The sequence below is a fragment of the Zonotrichia leucophrys genome, chromosome 4 (assembly GCF_028769735.1).
Source record: "Zonotrichia leucophrys gambelii isolate GWCS_2022_RI chromosome 4, RI_Zleu_2.0, whole genome shotgun sequence".
NCBI classification, from domain to species: Eukaryota; Metazoa; Chordata; class Aves; order Passeriformes; family Passerellidae; genus Zonotrichia; species Zonotrichia leucophrys.
In genome coordinates this window covers 70,390,230-70,413,159 of record NC_088173.1, presented here as the reverse complement: position 1 = coordinate 70,413,159, position 22,930 = coordinate 70,390,230, and the positions used below count along the sequence as shown (strand labels likewise).

The window sequence follows — 22,930 nt, the reverse complement described above, 5'->3', positions numbered from 1 at the left end:
TGGTCTCCAGGCACAGGGCAGTGCCAGCTCTGCTGCAGCTCTGTGGCTCTTGGTGAGTCACAGGATCTCCTTCTCCAGCTGATCCCACTGCTGATCCCCCCACTCCCAGCTGCTTTGGGAGGCCTGGAAGGGCCCAGCCTGGATCCCATTGGGTTTGATGGCCAAATCTGTGATTCCAAATCTGTGTGGTTTGTGGCATTGCTGTGTGGCCAGCCTTGGCCAGGAGCAAACCCAGGGTCAATACAGGTTGTGCTTTCTGTGTGGGACCACACCAGGCACACTGGCATTGGCTGTCCCCATGTCTGCTGGTGACTTCTGCAGGTCTGGCAGCCTGTTGGTATCTAAAGAACAGGCAGGTGACAGGCAGACTGTGCTGCAGCTGTGAGAGGGCTAAGCTCAGCTTCTGCAGCCCCAGCTCAGCCAAACTGGGGAAATCTGCAGGTTCAGGTCCCCAGGCTGGTGATAAGGTGATGAGGTGATGAACTCTGGGCATTTATCTGGTGCCCAAGTTGCAGGGGGAAACCTCAGTCCTGTAAAACCACAGCTCAGCTGTGGCCAGGACCAATTTGTGGCTGTTCCCTCTGCTGGGTCCTCTTCTCCACTGGGGTTTTGCTGCAGGAGAAGGGGAAAAGCCAAATGGGCTTTGGGAAATCTGAGGGAGGCTGAGGTGGTTCCAAAAACTTTCTTGCCTCCCTGCTGCCTCCTCCCTAAACCTGATTTTCTAATTTTTATGTTGTTGACTGGTTTGCAGGCCCCAGGCTGGGCCATTTTGTGTGTTCATTCCTGCTCCCAATGATCCCTGTGCCTGCAGGGGTGTCTGCTCTCTCTTCCATGGTACCTGCCCTCGATGTCTTACCCCAGCATGAGATGCCAGGGCATGGGAAGAGCCAGCCCTGGGCCTGTCAGAGCTGGGATCCCAGGGAGAAGAGATGGGATTGTGGTGCTTGCCCCATGCCCTTGCTCTCCTGCAGCTGTTTCCCAGGAAGCACAGGTCAGTGGTGGGAGAGCAGTGCTGGACATGTCAGAAACCACAGGCAGAGAGTGGGGTCCATGGAGGAGAACTTTATTTTGGAACAGCTTTTCAGAACCAGGTAAGTAGAACACAAACTCTGCTGGTGCTTGGCTTGGTCAAGCTGCCCCTGGCTCACACCTACCCTGCACTGAAAAACAGGCTGGCATCTGGGCAGGAATTCTCTGGAATTGCTCTGGTTTGGCATTTGCTCCAACCCCCTTTATGAGCTGGGGGGTTGGACAGCAAGGCCAGTCTTGAAAGCAACCAAATCATCTGGAGAGCAGAACTCCAGGCTTTAAGATTAAATCCAAGCCCTGTTTCATTCCTGTTTAACCACCCCACTGAACCTGCTGCTGTGGGATGAGGGCAGCTCAGCACAACTGCCTGCCTTGTCTGATTTCCTCCCTGCCCTGCCTGCAGCTCCTCTGCTCCCACTGACAGCAGTCTGTGATTTGTGGCCTGTGCTGGCCCAGTCTCACAAACCCAAATTGGAGGCAGGCTGGTGATGTGTGCTGGCAAGAACAGGAAATACGTGGTGCTGCTGCTGCTGCTGCAGGGGACAGCTGGAGCTCTGGACAGAGGGTCCCTGAGCAGCAAACTTCCTGCAGAACTGGCTGGGTGACGAACACAACGTGAAACAACAACAAGGAGGAACAAACGATGGGAAGTGCCTGCCTGCCCAAGGCCAAGCTCGGTGTCTTGCCTGACCACATCCGGCCAGCTGCTGAGCCAGGAGCTGTGGCTGTGCTCACTGCAGGAACTCCTCATACTCCTTGGGCAGCAGGGAGCCCTCACAGGAGCCTCTCCTGGCTGCTGCTGCTGCTGGTCTGGATGTCTGAAGTGGAGAGGGAGCCATCAGCAGGGGAGCCACTGCAGCTTTGGCTCTGCTCTGAGGCTGCAAGACAGGGACAAAACACAAATCCTTGTGTGAGGAGGTGCTGGCTGTGCCTCACCTTGCTGGGATTCCTGCAGGAATGTGGCCAGGAGGGCACAATCTGCTGGAGTCTGGCCAGGAGGGGACATCAGAGCCCCTCCAGGCTGCTCACACACAGGACTCACCTGCCTGGGCTGGTGGCGCTCCGGGCGCTGCTCCCGGGGCTGGGGCTGCTGCCGGTGGGGAGGTTTGTACAAGGAGCTCTTCAGGTATTTGTACAGGTTGCTCTTCAGGTGCAAGGGGTTGTAAGCAACTTCCACTTCCAAGTTGTTCAGGGCACTCTGCTTGGAAGAGAGAGCTTGAGTTTGCTACAGGATGTGACAGGTGGAAGCCGTGGGGTTTGCATGTTTGTGGTTTTTTTGGTTTCTTTTTCGGGGACAGGGTTGTAGACACTCCAAACCAGCCACCCTGCAGTGAAAGGTGAAGGGATTTTTGGCTGTGCTGCAAACCATAATGTGTATAGAACAAGAGGCATCTCCAGACAGATCTTAATGGATTTAAACATCTCCTTGCAGGATACAGTCCTACCCTTTTCCATGCCCAGAATCCAGCAAGCTGGAACTCCATTTCTGGGCACTGTCACTCCCAATTCTGGTTCACAAGGCCTCTTCCCCCCCAGCAGACACCAGCATTGCTCCCAAGGACAGGCATTGGAGAAAGCTGTGTGCTGGGAAGGAGCTCTGGAGTGCAGCATCACACAGTGTCACGAGACACTGTCACAGCCATTTCCTTCTCTCGTTATCTGCAGAGGTGATAAGGAGAGCTGATAACGAGTGACTCACCTCGATGGGGCCCCTGACTCGCTCGGGGTGCTCAGCCAGGAGGGCTGGGAAGGCTGAAGGCAGCAGGAGCTCTCTGATGGCCACTGCTTTCACCAGCAGAGTGGCAGAGTCAGAGGGGACAATGACATAATAGGGGTGCACCACCACGTTCCAGTTTGGTCCCACGTTCTGGGGTTCCTGCCTGGCCAGGAGCATCCACTTCCTTTTCTAAAGGGTAAAATCCAGGTGTGAACAACAGCAACAGCCACAGCCACAGCCACTTCCTTCAGCACTGCCACCGTGGGCTCAGGGCAGGCACACTCACCCATAGGAAGGGAAACTATTCTGCAGCAGGGCTGAGGACAATATGACATTTAGTTGGTTTTTTTTTTTAGCAAGTCAATTCTTAAAAACACTCAGTTTTGGTTTGCAGCTTGTCAGAAACAGCCAGTTCTCCACAGTCAAAGCCTTGGTTATTTATATTTTGCTGTTGAAATCTCAAGTCTAACTCCAACCCTGGCATTTGCACTTCACACCTCCAAACACTCATTTCTGGTAGGTTTGAGGGTCTTCCCTAAGCTCTGATGAGCTGTAGCATCTTCCCAGCAGATATACAAGCCCAACTCTGGCCCATGAGATGATGTTGGGGCTTTTAAAATGTTTCCAGACAGGTGTTACAAGGTGTGCACTCACTGTCCCCTTCCCTGGCCATCCCTCCCCATCACAGTGCCCTTTTCACACACTCACCAGCAGGCTGTGACACAAAGCATGGAAGCTGTGCTGGTTTGTCTCCAGTTCATCCCAGTCCAGCTGCCAGCAGCTTGTGGGTTTGATGATGAAGGGCAGCCCATAGAGCACAGACTCACAGACCCCTTCAGACTTCAGAGCCCTGCCAGGACACAGCTCATGGTAGTGCTCAGCATTGTAAGGACAGCTTAGAAATTACCCTGGTTTTCCTATAAAGACACTGGAGAGCATCTCTGTGCCCTGAACTGCTGCCAGGAAAGTGAATTTTTGGGTGAAATCACAGCACTGTGAGGCTTTGCTTAGGCCCTGATACCAAATTAATTGGTGTGGCCTCATTAGGTGATGAGAGAGAAGAATTATTGCAATTAAACATTTCACTGGGGTGAAAGAACTTTAGCAGCAATGGCATCTGTGGTGTCACCCTCAGAGTGCTGTGGTGACCCCAGGTGTGACTGTGGTCTGCACGTGGGCTGTGCTGTTCCATGAAAAATTATCCTGTTTTTTCTTATAAAGACACTGGAGAGCATCTCTGTGCTCTGCCCTGAACTGCTGCCAGGAAAGTGAATTCTTGGGTGAAATCACAGCACTGTGAGGCTTTCCTTAGTTTCTGACATCCAGTTAATTACTGAGGCCTCATTAGGTAATGAGAGAGGAGAATTATTGCAATTAAACATTTCACTGGGGCGAAAGAACTTTAGCAGCAATGGCATCTGTGGTGTCACCCTCAGAGTGCTGTGGTGACCCCAGGTGTGACTGTGGTCTGCACATGGGCTGTGCTGTTCCATGATGGAACTGAGGGTTTTTCACAGCAGAATTTGGCTCCCCAGCACCCCAGAGCCTCCTGGTGATGTCAGCAGGCCCCAGGAAAGTGAAGCTTTTCTCACACCCTCCCCCAGTGGAAGACAAGGAGCACCACTCACTTGAGCACCCGGAGTTTGTGCAGAGCTGGGGAGGGCCAGGCTGTCACATGCCAGGGAGAGCTGGCATCTGCTGCTCTCCCAGGGCCATCAGATGTCCCCAAAAGCAGGGCTGGGTCCAGCAGCCTCTCCTGCAAATCACACTTCAGGCACACTGGGAAAGCAGAATGGTTTAGGTCGCTGGGATGGGCAATGTTTAGCACATGACATTTAAAAATTAATGTTTTCTAGCAACTATCGGGGGAAGGAAAATACCAAAGCCTGGCACAAGGCATCAACCTGTCCCCAAGTCCCTTTATAGGGGCAACACAGCCTTTATTTAAGTGCACCTCTCTGTAAAACAGCCTTTATTTAAGAGGAGCTCTGTGTAAGAGCCTTTATTGAAGTGCAGCTCTGGCACAGACTCTGTTTTGAACACAATTTTTAGGGCTATTCAGCTCTCAAGGCTCCTTTTTACCTTGCCCACGTGGCTGTAAATTCACTTGCCCCTCCAGGCACGTTTTTGCTGCAGAATGGAAACAACTGCAGCCTCAGCAGCTGAGGCAGCAAAAAGCAGCTTTGTAAACCTGATGATTTTCCAAATGATGCCCAGACCTCATCTGGGTTTCTAAATGGGAGGGAAGGTGCCCATAGCACAATCCTGGGTAACTTTTAAGGCTGAGGGATTCAGGAACTCCTTGAAAGGGGAGCAGAGGGGAGAGAAAATGAAATACTTAAGGTGTTCTTGGGTGCAGCAGAGTGGCCAAAACCTCCCGAGGGAAGGAGGAGATGGAGCTGTTCCCTCTCTGTGCCATGGTCATGGAGCCAGGTTTTGAACAGCATCTCCAGGCTGATGACATTGTCCTCTACAGTTTGCACCTCAATGTCCATTCCCAGGATTGCCATATCTGCAGGAAAAAAGAAAAAAAAAATAGGTGAAAAAGCACCAATATTTCAATTCCATTTGTTAAACTCCTTTGTTGGAGGTGCAGACAAATGTGGTTTGATGTAGCAACAACTTTTAAGCATGGAGAAATGTAGGCTGGACAGCAGAGTTAGGCAGGATGTAAACAAGATAAACCCTCAAAAAAAACCCCAAACCACCCACAAACAATATCTCAAAGGTGCATCCACATGAGAAGCTACTTGAAGTCCATCAGATAAAAATAAAATGGGATAAATAAAATAAAGGGAAGGAAAAAAAAAACTTTGCAAATTGAATAAGATGTGCAATATAACCACTGGTAAACCCAGAAGGTGCAGTGTGGTAGCACTAATAGCTTTACCATAGCCAGGATGTGGAAAGGCTTTCTCAGAAGAGGAATAAATAGCAGAAATAACATTTTTCCACCCCTTGTTTTTACCAGGCCAGCAAGGGGATTAAAAAACAGTGCTGCATACTTCTACACTGAGCAATCTTTTCATTTCCAATGCCATTTGGCAAAAATAACAAACGCATTAATTAAAACCCCAAACCAAAGAAAAATCCCCAGAAATGAAATAATTTCTAGCTGGTAAATAATCCAGGACTCCTGTAATGGCTGTAATTCTTCAGATGCTCTGCAGGACACACTTTCTGACTGTCCCCACACTTTCTGACTGTCCCCCCCTGCCAGCCTTGAGGCAGAGATTATGGTGGTTGTTTGTCTGCAGCAAAGCAAACTCAGCTCCCTCTCACAACAGGAGATTTTCCACACTGCTACTAAAAACCTTTCCTTGTCCTTTCTGACCATTCCTGGCTGCCAGGATTTAATTCCTTTATTTTTTTTTTTTAGTTCTTTACTACTTTTATTTATTTTTTTTAAGTTGGAAGCTGCTCTTCATGAACTGAGCTGTGCCCACCTCCAGCCCCTTGCCCTGAGTTTTGCTCCCATTTCCCTGCAGAATTCACTGCTGCAGGATGATCCTGTTTTGGGTGCATTCCCTACAGATTTTAGAACTTGGGATTCTCTCAGGGATGTGCACTGAAGTGGGCATTAACAGCTCCAGGAAATCCATGTGATTAACTTTTACAAACAGCAAAACACAGCTGACAAAGGGAAATATTTGTGTTTTGGGGCTGGTACATGCTTCAGTTCCTCCCTCAGTAAATATTTTCCTGGTTTTATTTTCTTAATTTTTTAATCACTTACACATCTGCAGTTGGCACATGACATGACAATTTTAAAAGAAATTCACTGCATTCATTAGGAAAAGCAGGTTGGGGTGCCAAAATCTCCTGTGCAGAGGGTTCCAAAGTTCCTGGAGAGCAGAGCCAGGTAGAGAAAGGAGCCCTGGGATTGCAGAACATGGGCTGGGGTCACAAAAAATGTATTATTGCTTTATCTGCAGGACTGGTTGTTTGTTTTTATCAAAGAGAAAGAGCTGGGAGCTGTTATCTCCAGCACATGCAAATATTCACCTTTGTTAGCAAAGGGTCTGGCAAGGCTCAGCTGCTCTCAGGGAGTGGGATGGGGCAGGGGGAGAGAAATAATAACAATAAAAACAACAACAACAACAACAACAACAACAACAACAACAACAACAACAATAATAATAATAATAATAAAATACTAGACTTAATGTTATATAATTATAATAGAAAAATAAGTTAATTATATTGATATTTTATAATTCAATATAATTATACTATAATTACAATACAATAGAACTGTGATGTAGAATTATTTATTGTTAATAATAATGATATATAACTAATAATAATGATAATAATAGTTATTATAATAATTATCATAATAATATATTTATTGCGTAAAATTAATATTATATAATTATAATAATAGTATAATTCTATTTTAATATATAATAGAATTTTAATATAAATATAATACATTAGAATTGTAATGTATATAATAGATTATTAATAATAATTATAATGGTGGTGATGATGATAATACTAGTAATATATTTATTGTATAAAATTAATATTATATAATGATAATAGTAGTATCATTATATTTTTAATATACAATATATATTTTATATATTTTTAAATATACAATATAATCATAATAGCATTTTAATATATATAATAAATCATTAATAATAAATATAATAGTGGTGAGGATGATTATAATTATTATAATATTAATATATTGATTGCATTAATATTGTATACTTATAATAAGATTATAATTATGTTTATAATATATATAATTATAATATGATTATAATACAATATGTGTAATACATAGAATATAATTCTTCTTCTTCCTCTTCCTCTTCTTCTTCTTCTTCTTCTTCTTCTTCTTCTTCTTCTTCTTCTTCCTCTTCTTCTTCTTCTTCTTCTTCTTCTTACTATTATTACTATTATTACTATTATTATTATTATTATTTAAGTACTAATAAGTAGAGACCAGTCCATGCAAAGGCCAGGCATCCTCTTGATTACTCCCCCAGATTATTCCCACCTCAAATGTCCTGCTCTCTGTTGGCTTTAATTAAATCCCTTTGCTCTGATTCTGAGACCTCAGCATGTCCAAAGCTGCTCCAAGATTTGCCCATGTGAGGTTTTCAAACTCCTGAAGTCTTTTCCAGCTGCACTGACCTGGGAATGAGCCTATGGAGGGAATATCCTGATCTGCTCTGGATATTAAAAATGTGAGTAGGTTCAAATAACCCCTAAATAAACGAATGGAAGAAATATCCTCAGTGAAATGAAGCTCTTGGTGAAGTGTTGCATCACAATATTTATTTTCTAGTTCAACACAGCACCAATCTTGCACTTCCTGTACACTGGATCTTGCAAATTCAATGCTGTTTACTGTAATTTTTTTTATAGGAGAATGGATTTTTATTTTTCTGAAGCAGAAGGAGGGAGCTCCTGTGGGTGTCATAAACCAGTTGGGCTCATCTTCCCAATTATCTGACTTATTCATCCCCTGTTACTTTTCTTAGAGAGCAAATAGTTCATCCCCTCAGAAAATGAGAATTTCATCCCTTGACATTTCAGTGGCCTTTATGTCCACATTTATATTTTTATTCCATTTACTGGATGAAAGGGCTACTCAAAAATCCACATTTAGAAATAATTTGGGTGGGGTTTTGCATTCCCTGAAGCAGCCCTGAGACAGAGAGGCCCAGAGCATCTCCTGCTCTGTGAGCTGGGGCTTCCAAGGCTTCCCTGCAGGATTCCCAATCCCTACTGGGAAAACTGAACAGAAATTTGCTGCAGCCATGAAAGAAAATAAACAGCAAAAAACAAATAACTCTGTCTGTCCCTCAGTAAAAAACAGAAATAACCCTTTTAATCCTGCTGGAATCTGAAATACAGAGAATTTCAGAATTTTGGGCCTGTAAGCCAAAGCTTAGAATTAAACACAAGATTTGATCTGAGACTTCAGAAAAGGTTTCCAAACTTAAGTGCTAAAAGTAAGAGTTTGGATTTATAGTTTAAAGCAAAGACATGTTAAGCTAAGCAAAAGAAAGTTGAGAGTTTTAGGGTTTAAGATAGAGACAAAATTAAAGTAGCTACCAAGGTCAACAAAGAAATTAGAGTGCAGTACTGTGAGTTTGTGTGTCATAAATGATTAGCTGAGAAAACTTACCCTGCAGCATGAGTCCATAAGATAAAACATTTAAGGGTTGGGTCAAAACCATAAATATCCTTTATTATTGCAGTGTTTTATTAGTCAATAAGTCCTTAAAAAATGTTGTGATTAAAGGTCTTATGGCCTTCTAAACCATGCTGTAAGGATGTGAGCTGAACTCATCCTTCCTGCCCATGTAGAAGATAAGAAAAACAAACCACATCACCTAAAAATCTCAGAAATCCTGTCTCTCATTCATTCAAAACTTAAAAAACCCCATATAATCCTCTCTCCCAGGCTGCACATTGCTGGGAAGAGTTACTGTCACTCACCAAGCCTCTTCATGAGCTGTTTTTTTTGTCTTTGATGCAGTTCCTGCCTCCTGCTGCTGCTTTCCTCCATGCTCAGATGTGTTACCCCCAAACCTCGATGCCTTTTTCCCTTTAACCCCCACAGTGAGTAAAATTCACACATGAATTTTAAATAACACCAAGAGCTGAAGGGACACACTGCCAGTTCTTGGCTTCTTTTTTCTGTCAAGGTTGGGATTGAAGCCCTTGAGAAGTTATTTCTATATAATATTAATTCTATATAATAACTTCTATATAATAGAAGTTATTTCTATATATAAGAAATATATATATAATAGATATTATATATCTATATTATATATATATTATATAAAATATATATAATAGAAGTTATTTCTATATATAAGAAATAATAAACTCAGATGTTTATTATTTCTTATCTGTGTTTCAGTCTCTCAGCAGTGAGTTCTGCAGCATTTCACTAACCAGGCACAAAATGGCCCCATATCTTTCTCTGCAAGGTCTTTGAAGGCTAAGAAATGACATCTAAAATATTTTCACTTTTAACCCAATAACTAATCACTCAAAGTCCTCAATGTGGGCTTTTCTGTCCAATGACACAAAACCATCCAAACCCATAGAGAAGAAGGTGAAGAAGAAGAACCAGTGTCCACCCTAAAACTTCCATCTTCATTTATATTTGTTGATATATTCTAAACCCTTAAACTCTAAGTTTCCCACCCTGTGATATTACACATTTCTGTTCAAACTCCACGTCCACAATCACAGTTCTATAATTTAATTTTGGAAGCTTTCTGGTTAAATTCAGTGTTCTCCTGGGGGTCAGAGCCTGTCAGCACAGAAAATCTAAAATTCTCAGCACCCAGGACTCCAACAATGCATGAGATCTGTAAGTTCTACAATCACCAAGAAGTTCTGTGCTACAAATTTCCTCCAGGCACAGCAATCCCCACTGACCCAAGGGACATTAAATGGCCCAAAGGAAGTGGCAGATATTGGATTGTTGTGCTGCCCAAAGCCATAACTTCCCTAAAAATGCCCTCCACTCACCACTGCTGGGCTCCTCTGCTGGCACACACTGCTCCACATCCTCAGGCTGCAGGAAATCTCTCTTCACCACCTCAATGACCTGTATTCTTCTCAGGCTCACCAGGTCTATGTCTTGTAACTTCTTTTCCAGCTGCTTTACCATGTCTCTGCTGGGCTGGCTGGTCAGAATTGTGATCTGGAACACAAATCAGAGCTTGAAGAAGCTGCCTCTACCCCAATTCTCTCTTGGGAGGTGAAGATGTTGGGTAGCACTGGTCTCACTATGGAGAGAGGAGAAATCTTACTGAAATATCAAAAGAAGATTTATAAGCTTTTTATTTTTTGAGTTTTGGCTCACATTTAAGCCAATATGAAATGTGCTTTGCACTTGTGATCACTGAATCTCTGTAAGAAGGGACTTGTATATTAATTATAGTTCAAAGAAACTAAACTTGGCCTTCTCCCTTGAAAGCTGAATGGGAATTTCAATTTTTTTTTTTTTTTTATGTATCCAGTCTATCCTAAAGATATTTCCAAAGAGAGCAGCAGTAGGTGGGATTCCCACCACCCAGTTTTGGTCTGATAGTGAGAAAAGGAAACAAAAATTCAACTTACTCTGCATAAAAAAATGCTTGTGATGGGGAGAGGAGAGAAATTGCAATCACTTAAGTATCTGGAGCAGAAAGAGGCCTTTTTTGAAACTTTTTTTTTGGCCTTTTGTAAGGGTAAAACTCCCTCCTGCCTGTCAGTGAGCAGAGCCTGTCCCTGCAGCATTTCTTACATCCCCTTGCAAAGAGAAGTACAATAAAATTGCATAATCTAGAAGAACTAGAAGAATAATTGCATAATCTAGAAGGACTGCTTAGGGGAGTAAAAACTCCCTGTATCTATGGATTAACTGAATTTTTAATGTAGCTTGTTCCTTCAAGTGTACTAGAAAATGTCCTGGATTTTGTTGTGTGTCAAAAAATGTCTTGTGTCCAAAGCATGCTCCCAGCTTTAAAGCACAAATCACCTTTCAAATGATCAGGAAAAATCCCTTAAAGCCCCAAGAAAGGCAGAAAAGTTTCCTGGGCAGACACTGGGAGTGAGTCTCAATTGCAGCCTGATCACAGAGTGACTCTGTGAGACTCTGGAAGGGTTTAAGGACTTAAACAAAGCAGAAAGACTGGGCAAATTTCACTTGTGGCAATCTCAATTTGTTTTTTATGACTGGCAGGTGGACCCTGAAATGCAGGATTGTTTGGAGCTGATATTTTCTGCTGTCCAGAGGAAAACACCACTCCTGTGTGAGTCCTTTCCCCTCAATAACTCCCTGTCCTATCATGTCAGTTACTATTTAAAAAAATACTTCCTCCTGTGAACCTTGCTCTGCTTTCTGCATTCACACATCTGCTCTCATGTGTTATTGGCAGCTTCCCTCCCCTTTATGCAAAATCACACATTTAGAGCTGAAAACACAGCCACCCAAATCCACCAAAACCTATCAGATCCTGGACCAGCACAGCTTTCCCTAGATGTGTCCCCTTTTCCACAGGAATCTGTCCAAGGGATTTGAGGACTTGATTTCAGGACTTATGGACAGTGGATCTCTGTAACATCTAGTGTGCTGAATACCTAAATTTTTGTGCATGTTCACTGCACATTAAATACACATTTATAAACCACAACGATGTGGGATGGCTCCCACTCCCCTCCCAGCATTTCCTTACCTCAACAGAACTATTTGTGGAGCCTCCTGCTGCTGTGTGCCTGCTGTACTGCTTGAACTGCTGCAATCCATCCTGCACAGCCTGCAGCACTCCATTCACCCCCTGGGGGAAGCAGCCTTCAGCTGGCAGCGAGCGGAGCTCTGAAATGCAGGCTTGAACTCGGGCAAAGTTTTCTTTCACTTGCTGCAAAACAGGGTTCAGGGGGCAGGAAAGGATGGGGTCACCATCTGTTATCTTCTGTTCATTGGGCAGTTTTCTGTATCTGTTCCACAGCCAATCCTCCCTCCAGGAGATATTTTCTGTTAATAGGCCATTAATTATTAATTATCTTCTGTCCATGGCCAGTGAGTGTCCCTGCAGGGCTGATCAAATTCCAGCATCCCATGGGGAGATGCTCCGCCCAGGGGAGGAGCCAAGCATTCCTGCCTGGATCCAATCTGAGGTTTGGGACACCCCAGCAGCCTTTGCCCCCTGCATTGCCAGAGGAGCAGCTTTCTGCTGCCCTGCATTGCCAGAGGGAGCCCAGGCCCATCTGCAGCAGCCCTGGAGCTGCAGAGGAAAACTCCCCCCTTGTGCAGGATCCCTGCTGCAGCAGAGCCACAGCTGGCACTGCAGGAGGGCTGAGCCCCCATGGGATGGGGCTGGGACACCGCCCTGACACACAGGGACAGGTTGTATTCTCTCTCTGTCAGTGGTTTGTTTTATTTTGTTTGTACTATTGCATTTGTATTTTTAATTTTCCTAGTAAAGAGCCATTATTCCTACTCCCATATCTTTGCCTGAGAGCCCCTTAATTTCAAAATTATAATAATTTGGAGGAGGGGGTTTACATTTATCATTTCAAGGAAGGCTCCTGTCTTCCTTAGCAGACACCTGGCTTTTCAAACCAAGACACCTGGTGTCAACAACATAAAAAATAAACATAAAATAAAACAACATAAAATACCTCTATAAATAATAAAACAACATGAAATACCTCTGCATAATGTGGAGGAAGGCTGGTGGTCACAGAGAAGTCAACTCACCTGAGCCTCACCAAGAACTCAGCAGCTAAACTGGTACATTGTGGCCACAGGAAAGATACTGAGTGAACTCTACAAAATTTATTTATTTAAATTAAATTTTAATTTTTTATTTATTTATTTAAATTAATATTAATTTATTTAAAGCAGTACAAGACACTGCTGCCAGAGGTCACCTTCCCCACTGAAGAGGCAGCAGGTGAACATTTGGCTCATTTTCCTTCAGGTGTGAGGAGCTCTGGGTCACTGAAGCAGCCCTGAGCCCTGGTTTGCAGGGTGGGCTGTCAGTGGGACTGAGTGGGAAGCTGCAAAGGCTCTGCTCAGTCCTTACTCAGTGCCACATTCAATTTTTTGATGCTTCAGTGCTGATTTTTTATCTTGCCACCATTTATTCTCCCCCAGAGTTATCCACTTTCATTCTGGCTTCTCTTTCTTTGCCCTCCCTGCCCTTTCCAGGGAGGCTTTATGGACTCTGCTACAGTGGGAACAGAGACCAGAAACCAGCACAGAGGAAAGGTTAAACCCAGGGTAAGTGTGTGTGACACTTCCCCATGTACTCTCCCCATCTCTATTTTCAGTTCTGGGGCTTTCCTGACTTCATGATTTGTCTAACATAGCTCTGAGGAACAGCTTCAGTACAGCAGCTGATGTCTGCTATTGGAATGTAGCACCCAAAAATCAGCAGAGTGAATACAAAGAATGGCTTGGGAATTATTAAAATCATTGTAAAAATGTTTTACAGTTTAACCTATCATTTGTTCTTGATTTACCAGCCAGAACAGAGAAGGAACCTACTCAAAGGATAAAATAAAAGCATGTTCTTCAATATTAAGAAATCCCTGGAGGATAAAGCAAATAAATGCAAATTAGGAACCAGGTACAGGTTTCACAATGACAGTTATTAACCACTGGATGAAATTCTCAAGAGAAGTACTTGATTACCCATCTTGTCTTCAGAACAAAACTAGATGGCTTTCTGGAAGGAAGTTTTAATGAAATAGGGGTACTTTAGGGAAATATAATAGCCTGTGATGTGAACATACAAAACAGTGATCTAAGGGTTCCTCTGCCTTTAAAAACTGTGACTATGGAAATGAGGAATTGTTGTTTAAATAAAAAAGACAGCTGATAGGAGCAGCAGTCACAAGATTATCCTTGTCACATTATCTATAACCTTTCCTACCAAACAAACACCCCCATTAGCCAGAGTCTTCGTGCAGATCACATTTGCTAATTTACTCTGGACCTCTGGCTTTTTATTTTCCTCAAGATGTGAAGACTTGACAAAACTCTTCAGAATGTTTCCACCATAAAATGGAAGGGTTAATCCTGTGTGTTTACACTGATGCTGTGTAAATGGCAGTGCTCAGTGTGATTATTTCTAACAGGATGATTTCAAAAATTCTTGTGAACTTTTAGATGCATATTTGTATTTCCAAACTATTACTGCAGAGCTGCTGCTCGCTCTCCATCTACATTTATTCCTGTGCAGAGCCCTAAATGAGAGCAATATTTGTTCTTAGATCTCCATATTTAAAATCTGTGTGGATGTGGCACTTAGGAACATGGTTAATACTGGTAGATTTGCCAATGCTGGGTTTAGAATTGGATTTAATCTTACAGGAGTTTCCCTGAAATCACAGAATCATCTGGAAGTTTCTCAAATTCAGCACTGATATATTATATATATAATAATAATAAATAATAAATAAATAAATAAATAAATAATATAATATATATAGTATATATATAAATCTATCTATCTATTATTTATTTTGATAATAATATTCAGCACAGACATAAATAAATAAATATTAATTATGCCCCTTTCCATTTCAATATCTAGAACCTCTCACATACTGGTAATATATTCAGCACAGATCATATTTAATTATAATATATAATTATATATATAATAATATATATAATATATAATATATAATATATAATATATAATATATAATATATAATATATAATATATAATATATAACATATAATATACAAAATATAATATAGATATAATTATAATATATATATTTATATATAATATAATGTAATATAATATAATATTTATATATATAAATATAATCATGTATGTATATGTGTATATATATATACATACATACATGATTATATTTATACATATACATATATATATGTATATATACAGATACATATATATATTTATGTATAATGTTTTTTTTTATTCCACCCCTTTTCCCCTTCAATATCTCGAACCTCTCACTTACTGGTAATATATTCAGCACAGATTTTTTTTTTTTTATTTTTTTTTAAATTCTGCACATTTCCCCTTCAATGTCTAGAACCTCTCACACATTGGTAATATTTGTCCAGCTCGAGCTGTGTGTGATAATTCTGACAGAGAAGCAGCACAGCACAAAGCAGCCCACAAAAGGTGCAACAGATACTCCAAACCAGATGTTTTAGGAAGGAAGAGCACAAAACTGAATTGATCAGGTTGACAGATCCAAAATGACCCTGCTCCTTTTCAGCTTGATGAAATTTATAACATTTCACGAAATTCACCTCACGGCGAAACGATCGCTCTGCGAACGGCCGATTTTGAAGACGTGAATTTCCATACAGATTTTTAGATCTGAATTTAGAGAGAAAGAATAAATTATTTTTTCCCCAGCATACCGTGAAGGGCAGCAGGCATTCCTGCTGGGGCTGCACCACGTAGAGGCTGAGCAGGGGCACCCTGCAGGGCCCTGCCAGGCCGCAGGCCAGGCACAGGACGTTCTCCAGAGCCTCGGAGAGCACGGAGCAGGTGCTGGCCCAGCCCGGGCAGGTGGCATCCACCACCAGCACGTGGGATGGCTGCTGGCTGGGGGACTTGGCAGCAGGGAAAGCTCTCCGTGCTTCTGAGGGGAGTTTTCTGGAATTCATGGCTTCTGCACGTGGCTGTTGTGTGCACGGTGATGTACCTGAACAATAAAGAACAGCAATGAGCGAGGCTCTCTGTCAGAAATCTGATAAAACCACTGAGAATTTCAGACTTTCTGTGCTAACAACACTGACCCCCTGTGGGATCTCAGGATCTGTGTCCTGGGATGCCGGGCCTCCGAGACCACCCTTGGGGGGCCCGGGAGTCCTGGAATGTTGCCAGAAGTGTCTGGTGGCAGGACTACACGGGAGACGACACCTTTATGAAGATAAGAGGACTTCGCCGGGGTGAATGGCGAAAAGATTAGCTAATTAGAGGGTGAGACACAGGGTTTAGGATTTATGTACAGGGGGGTTTAGAGGAGTAAGATGGAGGAATTGGGGCGTGTCCTGTCCTTCTTCTTCTTCTTCTTCTCCTCCATCTTCTTTGGCCACGGTGGCACCTTCGGATTGGTTATTACTGAGAGTGCACCGAGTTATAAGAATAAATGGTATTGGGGAGAAATGATAAATATTGTACACGTAACAATGGGTATAAAGATACGTGGCTGTCCGGAGGACAGCATAGTGTGCTCATGGCTGACTGCTGAGCAGAGCTCTGTTCGGCTGAAAGAACATCTTTTAGATAAACAATTAATAAACATAAAACCAGAAAGAAGAACTGAAGCCTCTTCTCGTCCTTCGATACGCGGGCTGCCCCAAGGCCACCCCGGGCCTTTCCAGGCCCCTCAAACAGCCGAGATAACCGGACAACCCCCAAGAGAACGCTGCATTTGACCTGAAGCCACAGAGAAAACTTCCAAAATTGTAAAAATACAGGAAAGTCTTCAAAAATGAAAAGTGTTGGTATAACTGCACACATCTTGTTATGAACAGGGATAATTTTTTCACCCTACAGTTTTGTTCCCAGCAGAATGAGTAAAAGTTTTTGGAAGGATTTACACAGTTGGGCTCTGGCCTGTCATTTGTGGGGTGTGCTCAGCTCTCACAAACAGCTCTTTTATGGTCTCCAAGGAGACAAGATCCTGCATTTCCTACAGCCTCCAGCACTTTGGAGTAAGAATTTCTGTGAGGCTTGGGAAGAGCAAGAATGAGTTTTTATCTGGCTGAAAAATCATCAGAAAAAAAAAACCAAATCTGAATTTCTAGGATTCCTTAGGATGCCTGTCAGTGCAGGCAAAACAAGAGTGATCACGGCCTGAATTTCAAAACTGGGATTAATATTACAGAGCTGCTGAAAATGTTATAAATACAGATATAGATCATGGAGGTATCTTGCTTTGTTTAGTCCTCTGGTATAACTTGATTGTCAAATGCAAAACTGCCAGATATCACTTCAATCAGTGTCTCTCCTGAAGCTTTTCAATTTCCAGCAGAGTTTACTCAATTACTGCACTGAATCTGGGAATGGAATTGTCTGGCTGAATTTTTTTCTGATGAGGTTTCAGTGCTACTGAACCCTGCAAGCCCCCAGAGCTTCCTCAAACAAGGAAACAAAACCCATCCTGTCAGAAATCCACAAGAGCTGGGCCTTAGCATTGGTTTCAGAGAGGAAAATGATCTTTGATGCTGAAGCAGAGAGAGTTTTCCTAATTTTGAATGAATTCTCTCATTCTTGGCTCTCTACTTATTTGTATTTCCAGACTATTACTGCAGAGCTGCTGCTCATTCTCCATCTACATTTATTCCTGTGCAGAGCCCTAAATGAGAGCAATATTTTTCTTACTGACTTAGAGCTCTGTATTTAAAATCTGTGTGGATGTTGCACTGAGGAAGATGCTTAATGGTGGATTATTAAGGACTATGCTTATTTTAAAGTGGTTTTGTTAAAACAAATCCCTCATCAAGTCCTTACCATTAAATTTAATTTCTTCATAATTGTGGTGTCTTAATTAATCTCTGCTTAGCAATATTAATGTGATTTAAATGCATCTCTCTGTACAATATTTGACCTCTTTTATAACCCTAGAGAGGCTGGAGAATGGAGGAATTCTGTGGTAAAAAAAAATTTCTGTGGTAAAATGACATTTTCATTTAGGTATTGGGTGGACTGACAGAGCCCATCCCAAGGGATCCTCCACAATTCCATGAGAATTGGGCAAACTCGGAGTTCTGGCAGCTGGTTTGACATGAAGTTATTGCTCAATAAAGCAGAACTCTCCAGGTGTCAGGGCTGGTGATGTGCATTTTGCTCAATGCAAGGAGACACAAATTGTGCAGAACTAGAAAGAGGCAGAAAGGAAATTTCTTTATAGAGAGTGATTTGTGACTGCTGAGGACGTTCTGCAGTTGCACATCATCCTTTGTGCTTGGTTTGTTATAAAAAAATTATTAAATAATATCCAGGTAGCACCAAAGCCACTGGTTAAAGAGGATTGAGGATGATTGGTTTTAAAAGGTGCCATTTTCAGAGTTAGCTTCAAATCCCTGAGAAACAGGAATATTCTTATGTGGAAAAGAAATCAGGCTGTATAAATGAGGGTTTACTAAAGAATAAACTGGCTGTGCAGTGTGGATGGCATCTGGTGTGAACAGCTTTTTCCACCTAGCCTAGAAAGGAAGGTATTTATTTAAAAAGGTCAGGATGAACAGAAGAATAAAGAGTTCTCAGAAAATCAATCTACTGGAAACAAAATTATTCCAGAAGATATTATGTGTTACTCTATTCATCAGTGCTATAATCAATCATAAATAAATGGCTTTAGGCTTGTGCTTTTATTGACATAAAATCATCAAGCCTTTGCAAGAATTGTCACTTCATATTAGTGTTAAAATCACTCATTACAACCTTTAGAGGTTCTTGTTTTTTTTTTTTTTTTTTTCTCAAAAGAAGAGGAACTATAACACTGTAGGAGTTTAGAAAAAAGTCATTTTTAAATCCTGAATCACTAAAAAGGAGAATGAAATCTTAAGAGAGCAGCAGAGCAAGGACAAACTGCTGCAGAATTCCCAGGTGGAATTCTGTGGAAAAGGAGCCACCTCAAACCCCACCAGGAGAGCTGGGCTATCAGGGTGCTTGAGTGACAGGCTGGAATTGCCAGAATTCAATTTCTAGGAATTGTAATAACTCAGTGATCAGATTATGGACAGGATAACAAATCCTCATGGGGCAGCTGCTCCATCTTCCCTGGCATCTTGATTATGAATCCAGGCTGACACCTTGTCAAAACACACCCTGCAACCCAGAAAATAATTCTTGCATAATCCATGGGCAGGATAAAAACCTGCATCATCCATGGGCAGGATAAAAACCTGAATAACCCATGGGCAGGATAAAAACCTGCATCATCCATGGGCAGGATAAAAACCTGAATAACCCATGGGCAGGATAAAAACCTGAATAACCCATGGGCAGGATACAAACCTGCATCATCCATGGGCAGGATAAAAACCTGCATCATTCATGGGCAGGATAAAAACCTGAATAACCCATGGGCAGGATACAAACCTGCATCATTCATGGGCAGGATAAAAACCTGCATAATCCATGGGCAGGATAAAAACCTGCATCATCCATGGGCAGGATAAAAACCTGAATAACCCATGGGCAGGATAAAAACCTGCATCATTCATGGGCAGGATAAAAACCTGAATAACCCATGGGCAGGATAAAAACCTGAATAACCCATGGGCAGGATAAAAACCTGCTTCATTCATGGGCAGGATAAAAACCTGAATAATCCATGGGCAGGATACAAACCTGAATAATCCATGGGCAGGATAAAAACCTGCATAACCCATGGGCAGGATAAAAACCTGAATAACCCATGGGCAGGATAAAAACCTGCATCATCCATGGGCAGGATAAAAACCTGCATCATCCATGGGCAGGATAAAAACCTGCATCATCCATGGGCAGGATAAAAACCTGCATCCTTCATGGGCAGGATAAAAACCTGAATAACCCATGGGCAGGATAAAAACCTGAATAATCCATGGGCAGGATAAAAACCTGCATCATCCATGGGCAGGATAAAAACCTGCATCATTCATGGGCAGGATAAAAACCTGAATAACCCATGGGCAGGATAAAAACCTGCATTATCCATGGGCAGGATACAAACCTGCATCATCCATGGGCAGGATAAAAACCTGAATAATCCATGGGCAGCGTGTGCTGCAGGCAGGGAATCACCACTGAGGCTGCAGGGAAAATCCTGGGATACACCCAGGGCTGGAATTGTCCTCCATGGCTCCTACAACCTCAACTCTTTTACCCTGGATGTGACCTCAGAGTGTAAAGTTTCAGTCTTACTGTGACATTTTCATATTTCCTGTAGTGTTTTGCTTTTTGGTTTTTTTTTTTTTTTTTTTTTTTTTAACTTTAGGCAGCAACAGTCCCTTAGTGGTGGCTGGATCCTGGGAGCAAGGGAAGGCAGAATTTGCCCCACAGGAAATCCTGTGGCCTGTCCCACCTGGAACAGCAGGGTGTGCCGAGGTGGCTCTGGCTTTTGAGGTCACTGCAAGGACTGGGAGAGCTCTGCTGGGATGGACTGGGACTGGGAGAGATGTACTGGGCTGTACTGGGACTGGGAAAACTGTACTGGGCTGTACTGGGACTGGGAAAGCTTGACAGGGATTGGGACAGCTGTACTGGGCTGTACTGGGATTGGGACCCCTGTACTGGGCTGTACTGGGATTGGGAAAGCTTGACAGGGACTGGGAAAGCTGTACTGGGCTGTACTGGGACAGGGACAGCTGTACTGGGCTGTACTGGGATTGGGACAGCTGGACAGGGATAGGGACACTAGTACTGGGACTGGTACAGCTGGATAGGGATTGGGACAGCTGTACTGGGCTATACTGGGATTAGGACACTTGTACCAGTCTGTACTGGGGCTGGAACACCTGTACTGGTATTAGGTCACCTATACTGGGCTGTACTGGGATTAGGACAGCTGTACTGGGTTGTACTGGGATTGGAACACCTGTACCAGTCTGTACAGAAATTGGGAAAGCTGGACATGGACTGGGACACCTGTACTGGGATTGGGACACCTGTACTGGGATTGGGACACCTGTACTGGGCTGTACTGGGATTGGGACACCTGTACTGGGATTGGGACACCTGTACTGGGCTGTACTGGGATTAGGACAGCTGTACTGGGATTAGGGCATTTGTACTGGTCTGTACTGGGATTAGGACACCTGTACTGGGCTGTACTGGGCTTGGGACAGCCGTGTGTGCCTGAAGGGTGGCCAAGCCCCCAGGGGGTGTCAGGGCAAACCAGCAGCTCTGATATATTCCCTCACACCCCATCCTGTGTTTCCCAGACACATTTCTCCTTGCTGCCATCCATTTTCCCTGCACTGGACACTGTGGGAAGGATGGATGGGGAGGGAAGCACCAGGTCCAGCTTTTGCCCCCAGCCTGGGGCCTTGATGGGGCATTTTGGTGCTGCAATTAAAGCAAAACCAGGAATAAACTCCTCTGCCTGCTCTCTGTTTTGTAAGGTGCACCTTTCATCCCTGAACTGGGTTTTCCCCCACATTTTCATTCAAATTTGCTCCACACCAACAGTGCCCGAGGCTGCTGCCCTTGGATGCCTTAATTGCATTTACAGAGGAAATGAGCACTAATTATTAACTTCCCACGGAGCAACTCCCACGGGAGGGTGATGTTTTTCACTTCCCAGCTCCCAAATACCCTCACAAGGGTTTCCCTGAGGGATTTGAGAGGAATTTCCCAGAGGAATTTGGAACAGAATTTCCCTGAGGAATTTGGGACCCAATTTCCCTGAGGGATTTGGGATGGAATTTCCCTGAGGAATTAGGGACTGAATTTCCCTGAGGGATTTGGGACCAAATTTTCCTGAGGGATTTGGGGTGGAATTTCCCTGAGGAATTAGGGACTGAATTTCCCTGAGGGATTTGGGATCAAATTTTCCTGAGGGATTTGGAATGGAATTTCCCTGAAGAATTTGGGGCAGAATTTCCCGGAGGGATTCGGGGACCGAATTTCCCTGAGGGATTTGGCACCAAATTTTCCTGAGGGATTTGGGACCAAACTTTCCTGAGAGATTGGGGCTGGATTTTCCCTGAGGGATTTGGGGTGGAATTTCCCTGAGGGACCGAATTTCCCTGAAGGAATTCAGGACCGAATTTCTTTGAGGAATTTGTGATGGAATTTCCCTGAGGAATTTGGGACGGATTTTCCCTGAGGGATTTGGGGACCGAATTTGCCTGAAGGATTTGGGACAGAATTTCCCTGAGGAATTTGGGATACAATTTCCATGAGGAATCAGGGACGGAATTTCCCTGAGGGATCTGGGATTGATTTTCCCTGAGGGATTCGGGGCCGAGGCTCCTTTCCCGCTGCCGTGTCCGCGGCCGGGCCGGGCCCTGTCCGGGGCCGCCGCCGCCGGCGCTTCCCGATCCCGGCTCCTCCCGGGGCTGTTCCCGTGGGATTGCCGCCATCCGGGCTCGGACCCACCTGGGCGGGGCCGTTTTCCCGCTCCTGGCCCAAATCCCGGGTGAATCCCGGGTGAATCCCGGGTGGATTCCGGCCGGGCGGGGCCTCCGCGCATGCGCAAGGAGCGCTTCCCGCAATCCCCAATTTGGGATGCTCGGGAGAACCGGGATCGCTCTATTTCCCAAAAATCGCATTTTGAGACCCTCCCAGCGCATCCAGCACTGGTTTAATTGTTTTTACTTTCACCATCCGATCAGCCAAACGTTAATTTTGACAAAATTAACCCCAGCCAGCCTCAATTAAAACCAAAGGGAGATGGAATTTTGGACATCTGGAAATTTGGGATTGGAAATTTATGGCTCTTCAAGGAGTCTGGAGGGATCAGGAGATGCAGAAGCGATTAAGGGATGGAAAGTTGGAAAATTCCCGTTTGAGAAAAAAATTATTAAATATTGGAACCCTATTTACTGAGAATTTTAGACTTTCTGTGCTGACAGGCACTGACCCCCAAAAGAACACTGCATTTAACTTAAAGCCATAGAGAAGACTTCCAAAATTAAACGATAGAACTAAGATTATGAGTGCATTGTTTAAATAAAAGTGTGTAATATCACAGAGTAGAAAACTTAAAGTTTT

At 43.5% G+C, this 22,930-nt stretch overlaps 1 protein-coding gene across 1 annotated transcript; it reads right to left on the bottom strand.

Moving 5' to 3' along the window:
- Window positions 1-1,760: 1,760 nt before the first annotated feature.
- Window positions 1,761-22,409, bottom strand: M1AP (meiosis 1 associated protein). Its single transcript, XM_064712452.1, is given in 11 exon segments — window positions 1,761-1,907; window positions 2,072-2,227; window positions 2,729-2,935; window positions 3,455-3,596; window positions 4,375-4,525; window positions 5,085-5,258; window positions 10,262-10,436; window positions 11,953-12,135; window positions 15,637-15,900; window positions 22,297-22,386; window positions 22,389-22,409. Coding segments are annotated over 11 exon segments (1,710 nt in total).
- Between the last annotated feature and the right edge of the window lie 521 nt (window positions 22,410-22,930).